The sequence below is a fragment of the Populus nigra genome, chromosome 1 (assembly GCF_951802175.1).
Source record: "Populus nigra chromosome 1, ddPopNigr1.1, whole genome shotgun sequence".
Lineage (NCBI taxonomy): Eukaryota > Viridiplantae > Streptophyta > Magnoliopsida > Malpighiales > Salicaceae > Populus > Populus nigra.
In genome coordinates this window covers 6397345-6408503 of record NC_084852.1, presented here as the reverse complement: position 1 = coordinate 6408503, position 11159 = coordinate 6397345, and the positions used below count along the sequence as shown (strand labels likewise).

Genomic DNA, 11159 nt, shown 5'->3' with positions numbered 1-11159 from the left:
TATTCTTCTCCCACTCCTGCTTCAAAAATCATATAGGAGTGAATAAAACTAAAATAAAATAAATAAAAAAAGCCAAACTAAAAAAAAGAAAACAAAAAAATCCAATTAGAAAAAAAAAGATTTGTTTGATTTTTATTTAAAACTTTTGAAATCAATTGAACCGAACCAAATGCTCAGAAACAAATATAAAAGATTTTTTTATAATATGATTTCATGATAAAAAATGTTTTTTATAAAATAATTTTTTATAATATAAAAGATGTTTGAATAAGTTCATATCTTCTTTAACTTTTTTATTTTATTTTTATGATTATATTTATAGATGTTATTGAGTATCTACAATTATCTTATTTATTTTATGAATTTATTTTGATTTTATCTTTTATTCTATAAAAAATCAAATGGATTTGGCCATGTAAAGCCCAAAAAACCCTCAATAAACTCACTAAAATAGATTTGGTTGATTATTCTTTTTAAAAAATTGAATCAAACTGAACTTGATTAGTTTAAATAAATTTCTAGTTAAGTCGAGTTATACATGTATACGTGTGTGTGTGTTGTGGATATTTTTTTTTTATCAAAAACTAAACCGAAATAAAAATACTCACCTCTACAATCATGCATTATGAGCTTTCATGCCTGGCAGCAAGGTTGATGCCAGTGAACAACATGAGATCAAAATACACCTATGGAAAGATGATGAATTAATTATTGGACTTTTCTTTCTGGAAATTTAGGTGTCGTATAATTCTGGAAGCCTGATTTATAACAGGTCTTCAATGTGTTAATGTGTATGGTCCCTAGTAGCATGGACGGAAATGTCTTCAATGATGTTAACAATTCTTAATTATTTCAAAGCTTGTTAAGGAATCCCAGATATTTTAAATCATGTTGACTGCTAGAACAAATAAATCTTTGGCCCTGGAAAATGGTAACGGTATTGATTGACTGCAATTCCTCCGAGAAAATTTGGAAATATTAATTATCAAATACTTAATTGTGCCAAGTCTAACTACGAAGACGCACTCTATATCCTTTCTTACCTGATCCCATGGCCTTGCCTACTCTTCTTCTCTTCCGTACAAGAAGTCTAGTGCTTAATACCTTATGTAATATGCCTGTAATAATATAATAAGAAGCAAGAGCATGGGAAAATCAATTTCTGGCTTTATAATTCTCTTTGTTCATACATTTCTATTGATTTCTGCCATAAGAGCATCTACAGATACTCTTACTCCTGGTCAGTCCATTCGAGATGGAGATCTTTTAGTCTCAGCAGATGGAAGTTTTGAACTGGGATTTTTTAGGCCAGGTATTTCAAAAGGTCGATACTTGGGGATATGGTACCAAAAAATATCTGCAGGGACTGTTGTTTGGGTAGCCAACAGAGAAACACCACTCAATGATAGCTCAGGAGCTTTGATTGTCACTGACCAAGGCATTCTTATTCTTCTTAATAGCTCTAAGGATGCTATTTGGTCTTCCAATGCTTCCAGAACTGCCCAGAACCCAGTCATGAAGCTCCTGGATTCTGGCAATCTTGTTGTAAAAGACATAAATGACAAATCGGAGAACTTTTTGTGGCAGAGTTTTGATTATCCAGGTGACACCTTACTTCCAGGCATGAAGTGGGGAAGAAATATGGTAACTGGTCTCGATAGGTATTTATCATCATGGAAGAGTTCAAATGACCCTGTTCAAGGAGAATTCACATTTCGTATAGATCCTCGAGGGAATGCACAAATGTTGCTTATGAGAGGGCCTAAAATACTTTATCGAACAGGAACATGGAATGGCTACAGATGGACAGGAACTCCTCAACTGGGACCTAATATGTTATACACATACGGATTCATTTCAACTGCAACAGAGATGTATTACAAGTTTGATCTGATAAACAGTTCAGTCGCATCCAGAATTGTGATGAACAGTTCAGGTTTAGCACAGCGCTTCACATGGATCACTCGAACAAATAGTTGGACTCCTTTCTCTGCAGTTCTTCTCGACCAGTGTGATGATTATGCTTTGTGTGGTGCCTATGGAAGTTGCAACGTCAATAAACAACCTGTTTGTGCATGCTTGGAAGGGTTCATACCCAAATCTCCAAAAGATTGGAGTATACAAGAGTGGTCTGACGGATGTGTTAGAAGGACTAAACTAGATTGCGATAAAGGAGATCGATTTCTGCAGCAAGGGGGAGTGAAATTGCCAGACATGATCAAATCCTGGGTGGATACTAGCAAAGGCCTCAAGGAATGTGAGGATTTATGTTTGAAGAACTGCTCCTGTGTGGCTTATGCAAATTCAGATATTAGAGGAGGAGGGAGTGGCTGCTTGCTTTGGTTCGACGAGCTGATTGACACAAGAGAACTCACTACAGGCGGGCAAGATCTCTATATACGAATAGCTGCTTCGGACCTGTGTACTTCTTCTTCTTCTGCCTCCGCTCTGCTACTACTTTTACTACTTCTTATTCCATTCACACTTTCATAACATGTTTAAATTTAAAGTTCTTTATATGAAACAGATAATATTGAAAAAAACAGAAGCTCCGACAAGAAGCAAGTGGGAATAATAGTTGGCACCATAATTACCATCGTGGGAGTCCTCGTACTAGCATTTACCCTGTATGCAAGGAGAAAGAAACTTAGAAAGCAAGGTAAACTATCTCAATCAATTTTTTTTTATATATATTTATGTGTGTTGTACAAACTGGACAGTATTTTCAGACAGGAACTGGAAGATATTATAAATAACAAATACAAAAAAATTAATCCCAAAGGACCTGGTGGTTAAGGAGCTACGCTCCCTTCCTCAACTTCTTGGATTCCAATCTGGAGGCCAGCAAGTTGATGTGGGGGTGGCGCCCCCAGGGAAGGGATGTAGTCTTTGTTGATGCCCAAGCTAAGGATAACCCTTACCCTTCGGGGGAAAAAAAAAAACAAATACAAACAAATAAATAAAGTCACTGCTTCACTGTGATTATATGCATATAGAGTTAAAAATCTTTTCTCTGAAATAGTTGATCTGCCAGCGCCTAATGAATCTCCAACTATTTAGCAAACATGAAAACCAGCCACCTGCAGAATTACGAAGATGAAGATCAGAGGAAAGAAGACATTGAGTTGCCAACATTTGATCTTAGCGCTATAGCAAATGCCACAGATAACTTTTCAAGCCGGAATAAGCTGGGAGAAGGTGGTTTTGGATCTGTATACAAGGTAAAAGTTACAGCCTCTTCTAGTTCTAAGTGCAGTCATTCATAGCAGGTTGTAGTAACTTTGTTATGATGATTTGCAGGGAACGTTGATAGAAGGGCAAGAAGTAGCAGTGAAGAGGCTCTCAAAGAATTCAGGACAAGGGCTTACAGAGTTCAAAAATGAAGTTATATTGATTGCTAAACTCCAGCATCGCAATCTTGTAAAGCTTCTTGGTTGCTGTATTGAGGGAGATGAACGAATATTAATTTATGAATACATGCCGAATAAAAGCTTGGACTACTTCATTTTCGGTCTGCTCTACTATAAACTTGGATATTTAATTATTCTCTTGGAATTACATTTTTTTATAAATTTAATACAACATCGAACTAACATTTTAAAGGGATCGATCAGATAAAAAAACTAGAAATTCATCAGATTGGCGCATTTGGATCAATATTGTTGGCGGAATTGCTAGAGGGCTTCTTTATCTTCATCAAGACTCTAGGTTGAGGATTATCCATAGGGATCTCAAGGCCGGCAATGTGCTACTAGATAATGGTATGAACCCGAAAATTTCAGATTTTGGTTTGGCCAGAACATTTGGGGGGGATCAAACAGAGGCCAACACAAACAAAATTGTGGGAACATAGTGAGTATATGCAGACATTATTTTTTTCTGCAGATATGTTATTCTGTGCTGATATACACACCTCTTTTTGTCACCAAAATTAAAACAGGAAATGCTAATTTCCACACTACTTCCTGTTTTTCTTTCTTCTTTTTCAGTGGCTATATGTCTCCTGAATACGCAGTTGATGGGTTCTTCTCAGTTAAATCAGATGTCTTCAGCTTCGGTGTTTTAGTACTTGAGATAGTCAGTGGGAAGAAAAACAGAGGTTTTAACCATCCTGATCATCACCACAACCTCCTTGGACATGTAAGTTACAATAAATGAAGTTTAGAAAAAGAAGAAGAAGAAGCTTGAAGTGTTTAAGTTCAGTCTAACAAACTGGTTTTGATGTTACGCAGGCATGGAGATTATGGAATGAAGGGAGGCCTCTGGAGCTAATCAATGAACCAGAACAAGATTCTTGTACTTTATCTGAAATTTTAAGATGCATTCATGTGGGCCTTTTATGTGTTCAGAAACGACCTGAAGACAGGCCAAACATGTCATCTGTGATTGTAATGTTGAGCAGTGGGATTTCGTTGCCTCAACCAAAGCAACCAGGTTTTTTCACAGAAAGGAATCTACCTGAAGGAGAGTCTTCATCAAGCAACCAAAAATCATTTTCCACAAATGAAATCACTGTTTCATTTCTGGGACCACGGTAGAAGATCATCGCTTGCTAGACTAATGGAAATGTTTCTTGTGCAAACATCTTTTATTGGACTGAGAAATGTTATAGCATGATAGTGTGTACCCTAGAGATGTTTTTGTGCAGAAATTCCTAGTTTGATATCATTTCCATTTTCTATTTTCTTTTTCAGATTTTCTTGTGCAAACTGTTTGATTTCATTTCTTTGGTTAAAAACCACTTTCTTTGTTTCCTGACATTAATAGGTTCCTGGATTGCATTTCCAGTCTGGTAGGAAAAAGTGCAGTAAAATTAGATTCTTAGTCTATATTTGGGATAGTGTTTTAACAGGAACCTTTTTTGTTTCCTGAAGTTAATAGGTTCTGGATTGCATCTGCAGTCATATTTTCTGGTTGGAAAAAATGTAGTAAAATTAGATTTCTAGTCTACATTTGGGATAGTGTTATAACTTGATTTAAAAAAAAAATAAATTTTTTTTAATATTTTTGAATCATCTTAAAAACTACTTTATTTGTTTCCTGAAATTAATAAGTTCCTGATTGCATTTGTAGTCGTAATTTATGGTAGAAAAAAGTGCGGTAAAATTAGATTCTTAAGTCTATATTTGAGAACAGTGCTTTAACTAAATTTTTTTAAAATTAATATATTTTTTAATATTTTTAAATTATTTTGATATTCTATATAAAAATAAATATGAAAATATAATTTTAATATATTTTTTTTTTAAAAAACTTTTAAAAACAATAATTTGACTGTCTCAGACACCTTTAAAGTGTTCAAAGGCCTAATTCCATAGAATGGCGCAAGTCTTATTTGGTGCGTGAGCTGTTAAAGCAGTAAGATATTAGGTTTTCAAAAGACACAAGAATTGAAGGCCCACCTAATTGGAAGTGTGCATTGGGACTGTTATTTGATTCGGACCACCCGCTCCAGTTAATTTTCCATGTTCCCTTCGGAGAAGGGAAAACAAAAAAAATCTAAAGAACAAAGAAAATAACAAAAAAAAAAGATTTAAAAACAAATTTTTTATATTAAATTTTATGTAAATTGACGTGTCAACCAATAAGTGATAACTATGAATATCGTCAATTTTAAATGATTGGTTCCTATGAAAAAAAAATAATTGTATGAAGAATTTATATCATTTTTTATACAGCATTACTAATTTTTTTTTATACCTCATTATTTTTAATTGAACAAATAAGGTAGGGCAGGTAGGTCATCCACCACACAAATTATTAATAGATTAATTGAGTAATTTCGGGAGTTATGCTACAATAATATTTCTACATCCATAACCCTAATCATTGCTTGCAGGAAAGCGTTGAAAATGTCAAAACAAGACTACGCAGACTATCCTACAAGCCTATGGTCGGCTGCAGACACTGACTTTTTAATTATCCTAGCTGTTGGCATGAGAAGTCTATTACGAATATAGTAGTTGTTTCATAATAGGAATCCAATTACATATAGGAAACAAATCAATCTTGTATATTAATATAGGAAAAAATATATTCCGCTTCCTAGGAGGAGATTGTTGCCTATTTGAACTGTAACTGTGCCTATATATATTTCCTCCTTTACGGAGAAGAATACAATACACATGAAAAATTGCAGTCTGCAGAAACCATTGTCTTTCTACATGGTATCAGAGCGAAGGTTGTAGAATTGCAGAGTTGCTCAAACCACGAATCTCATGCCACACGGTTCTCTTTGTTACTCGTAAAGCTAAATACTCATAAATAATACATGGCTAATCCCACCAGTATTATTCCAGTTCCACCAAATAACACACCAATTATCATCCACCAAGACAACTCTGCATTCCCTACAGGTATCATCTTGAATGAAACTAATTATCCATTATGGTCTCAACTTATGGAGATGCGCATTGGCGCTCGTAGCAAAGCTGGATATCTTACTGGCGAAATGAAGAAACCTAACCACGAAGATCCCACGTTTACAACATGGATCACTGAAAATCAAAAAGTGAAAAGCTGGCTTATTGATTCAATGAGTCCTTTACTCATGCAGCGGTTTATTCGTCTCCCCACAGCCAAGGAAATATGGGAGGCTGTATCGAAAACCTTTTATGATGGATCAGACGAGACCCGTCTTTTTGAATTAAATCAAAAGTCCTTCACTATCAAGCAAGATGATAGATCATTGTCAGCATATTACAGTGACCTTATTACTCTCTTTCAAGAAATTGATCACAGAACTGCTTCTCAAGAAGAAACAGTTGAAGGAGTAGTCCAGCTACATTCAGCAATAACTCGACTTCGAGTTCACATATTTCTAAGTGGACTTGATTCTGATTTTGACCAAGTTCGTGGAGAAATATTGCGAAAAGACCCAAAGCTAGACTTGGAAAGTTCTTACGCATATGTGAGGAGAGAACTTCAACAAAGACAAACTATGGGGAGTTCTCGCTCAATTCCTGAGCACTCTGCTATGATAGCAAATCAAACCCGACAAGGGCTGTCATTTGGGAAGAATCGCAATAATCAAACAACTGGAAGATATACAAATTTTATATGTGGACATTGTGGTGAATCAGGCCATTCAAAACAAAGATGTTACGAGATCATTGGCTATCCGGAGTGGTGGGATTTTTCAAAAAAACCAAGAAAGAAGTTTGCAGGGAAAGCTATGGTGACAGCAGCTACCAATGAAGTTCAACCTACGGTTGAAGACAAATCACAACCTACAGCTAATGTGGCTCACCCAGGTATTTGTGGTAAGGCAAATGTATTCTCTGCTACTTCTAAGGATAATACTTGGATTATTGATACAGGTGCATCAGATCATATGGTTAGAGACTCTGGTCAGCTACAGTCCCTTAATTCATCTACACACTCCTTTATCTCTACAGCTAATGGCAGTACCTCTCCTACTGCTGGAGAAGGATCTGTCATCCTGTCTAAAACTCTTACATTAAACTCAGTCCTCGTTGTCCCCTCTCTTGAATATAACCTTTTGTCAGTCGGCTAAATTACCTCTGCACTTAATTGTACTGTAACTTTTTGGCCTTCATTTTGTGTTTTTCAGGACATTCTGACCCGGAAGATTCTTGGTTATGGTGTTAAACGAGGCAAACTCTATTACTTGGAATTAACAGAGACTGAAGGACAGAAATTCAGTCATGCATATCAGGCTAGGAGTTTGGATACAGATCGTGAAACTATATGGTTATGGCACCGACGATTGGGACATCTTTCTTTTGGATATCTTAGAAAATTACAGCCACAGCTTTTTAAAGCAGTCAATGATTCAGAATTTTATTGCAATATTTGTGAAATGGCCAAAAGCCACCGTATTTCATATTTACCAAGTTTGAATAAAAGTTCAGAACCTTTTACTGTTATACATTCTGATGTATGGGGCCCTGCAAAAATTCTTTCCATTTCCAAAGCCAGTTACTTCATCACGTTTATAGACGAATGTACGAGAATGACTTGGATATCTTTACTGCACAAAAAGAGTGATGTTTTTACAGCTTTTCAGGAATTTCATAGCATGGTGGGAACTCAGTATCAGAAACAGGTTCGTAGTTGGCAAACTGATAATGCCATGGAATTTCTAGATACCTCTGTTCAAAAGTATTTACACCACCATGGCATTCGCCATCAAACTTCCTGTACTTATACTCCACAGCAGAATGGATTGGCGGAAAGAAAAAATAGACAAATACTAGAGGTGGTTCGTGCTTCCCTCTTTGGCATGCACATGCCCCGGTTCTATTGGGGAGAAGCTGTGAAATCTGCAATTTATCTACTTAATAGGACACCCTCCAGAGTGATAGATTTTCAGACACCTCTACAACGACTACAGTCCCTACTGTCCATTCCACATCTCCCGAATCTTGAACCCAGAATTTTTGGTTGCACAGCCTATGTTCACATTCCAAAAGTTTTGCGAACTAAACTTGATCCATGTGCCAAACGGTGTGTGTTTGTTGGCTATTCAGATTTACAGAAAGGCTACAGATGTTATGATCCTCAAACCAAAAAGCTACACGTAACCATGGATGTATCCTTCCGTGAATCTGAACCATATTATTCTAAAGGACTTCCAACCATTACTTTTCAGGGGGAGAATTTTAGTCAAGGAAATGTGTTGCTAGAGGGTGGCAATGATGATGGCAATAATGAGTTTTTTGAACTAGAAGAAATAACTGAAAGGCTTAGCAATAATAGTACACTTGAGGAATTACCAGGGGGGACAGATGATGTTTCAGAACTAGAACCAGTAACTGAAATACTTGGAAGAAGTCACACTCGTGAGGAGTCACCGATAAATATTGAGTTGCCTCTGTTAACACCATTACCTGATGAATCCACTCAGAATGTTGAACCTCAGGTACTCTTAAATCCCATATCTAATGAGTCCACTGTTATTTCTGATAAAAATCTTGTCCCTCTTGAAAGTTTAGTTCCAAGATATTCACAAAGATCAAATAAAGGTATCCCAAAGAAACAATATGAACCTGATCCTAGAGTCACTGTTAAATATCCAATCAACAATTATGTCTCTACCCATAGGTTATCTGAATCATATGCACTTACTCTGAATCAATTATCCAATGTTTCCATTCCTAGTAGCATGCAGGAAGCTTTGACAGAACCTAATTGGGCCACGGCTATAAATGAAGAGATGAAAGCTTTGCAAAGGAATTCTACGTGGGAACTTGTCTCACTACTTGAAGGAAAGAGGACAATCGGTTATCGATGGGTATTCACTGTGAAACTCAAAGCAGATGGCAGCATTGACAGATATAAATCATGATTGGTTGCTAAGGGGTATACACAGAAATACGGGGTGGATTACCAAGAGACTTTTGCACCAGTGGCTAAGCTTGACACAATACGCATTCTTTTATCTCTAGCAGCAAATCGGGAGTGGCCATTGAAACAGTTTGACGTTAAGAATGCGTTCCTCAACGGAGACCTGGAGGAAGAAGTGTACATGGATTTACCACCAGGTGTAAAGTGCAGCTTTTTAAATCGAGACAAAGTGTGTAAATTAAAGAAATCGTTATACGGCCTGAAACAATCTCCTAGAGCCTGGTTTGGGAGGTTCTCCTCTGCAATGCGGACATTCGGTTATAAGCAAAGTGGTGTTGATCATACTCTGTTTATAAAACACAAAGGAGGGAAGGTAACAGCTTTAATTGTGTATGTTGATGATATAGTATTGACAGGCGACGATCCCAGTGAAATGCAGTTGTTACAGGAATATTTAGCTGCTGAATTTGAAATGAAGAACCTTGGACAACTTAAGTACTTCTTAGGAATTAAAGTAGCAAGATCAGCTCAAGGGATTTCACTGTCACAACGAAAATATGTGATAGATCTATTGACAGAAACTGGAATGCTTGCTTGCAAACCAGCGTCAACACCTATGGAAACTAATCACAAGCTCGGAATTCTTCCCCATCAAGTTCCAACAGATATTGGCCGCTATCAACGATTAGTTGGTAGGTTAATTTATTTAACACATACAAGACCAGATATCGCTTATGCTGTCAGCGTTGTAAGTCAATTTATGCATGCCCCCAGCGAAGAACATATGGATGCGGTGAATCGCATCTTAAGATACTTGAAGGGTGCTCCAGGAAAAGGTTTATTATTCTCAAAAACTGGTGTTTCTAGCATTATGGGATATACAGATGCTGATTGGGCAGGAGATCAAACAACTCGAAAATCTACGTCTGGATATTTCACCTTTGTGGAGGGTAACCTCGTTACCTGGCGAAGTAAGAAGCAAAAAGTTGTTGCAAGATCAAGTGCAGAAGCTGAATTTCGAGGCATAGCTCATGGTGTATGCGAATTATTATGGATCAAACGCGTCCTGACAGATTTAGGGGCACAATACACACACCCTATGAGTCTACATTGTGATAATAAGGCAGCTATTGCAATTGCACAAAATCCTGTCCAACATGATCGCACAAAACATGTTGAAATTGATCGTCATTTCATCAAGGAAAAGTTAGATCAGAACCTCATCAAATTTCCATTTGTTCGATCAGAACATCAGTTAGCCGATATACTTACAAAAGCAGTTTCAGGAAAGGCATTTCATGGAATAATTGACAAGTTGGGCATGATCGACATTTATGCTCCAACTTGAGGGGGAGTGTTGGCATGAGAAGTCTATTACGAATATAGTAGTTGTTTCATAATAGGAATCCAATTACATATAGGAAACAAATCAATCTTGTATATTAATATAGGAAAAAATATATTCCGCTTCTTAGGAGGAGATTGTTGCCTATTTGAACTGTAACTGTGCCTATATATATTTCCTCCTTTACGGAGAAGAATACAATACACATGAAAAACTGCAGTCTGCAGAAACCATTGTCTTTCTACACTAGCACCTACCATCAAGTAAAATAAAATGGTATGAACTTGAGAATATATATATATATATATATATATATATATATATATATATATATATATATATATATATATATATATATATTCTAGGCATGGTTTGCTGATGTTATATTATGAGAAAAATAATTAATCATGAGGTTCATGACGGGTAGCAACTGCTAATATCATCGTCCTTAATTTATTAAGCAACAGAACTCATCCCATGGAATTAATACAAGAGGAAAACTTGT

General features: G+C 36.3%; 1 protein-coding gene across 2 annotated transcripts; it reads left to right on the top strand.

Moving 5' to 3' along the window:
• Positions 1–952: 952 nt before the first annotated feature.
• LOC133694049 (G-type lectin S-receptor-like serine/threonine-protein kinase SD1-1) lies at positions 953–4693 on the top strand. Of its 2 annotated transcripts, XM_062115469.1 has the most exons (7): positions 953–2422; positions 2528–2659; positions 3061–3221; positions 3301–3511; positions 3615–3852; positions 3990–4140; positions 4233–4693. In XM_062115469.1, the coding sequence occupies exons 1-7, from the start codon at positions 1147–1149 to the stop codon at positions 4536–4538; spliced, it is 2475 nt and encodes an 824-aa protein (XP_061971453.1). In that variant the 5' UTR covers positions 953–1146; the 3' UTR covers positions 4539–4693. The 2 variants fall into 2 exon arrangements, with proteins under 2 accessions (XP_061971453.1, XP_061971462.1); XM_062115478.1 differs by lacking the exon at positions 953–2422 and having other exon boundaries at positions 3035–3221.
• The last annotated feature ends 6466 nt before the right edge of the window (positions 4694–11159 follow it).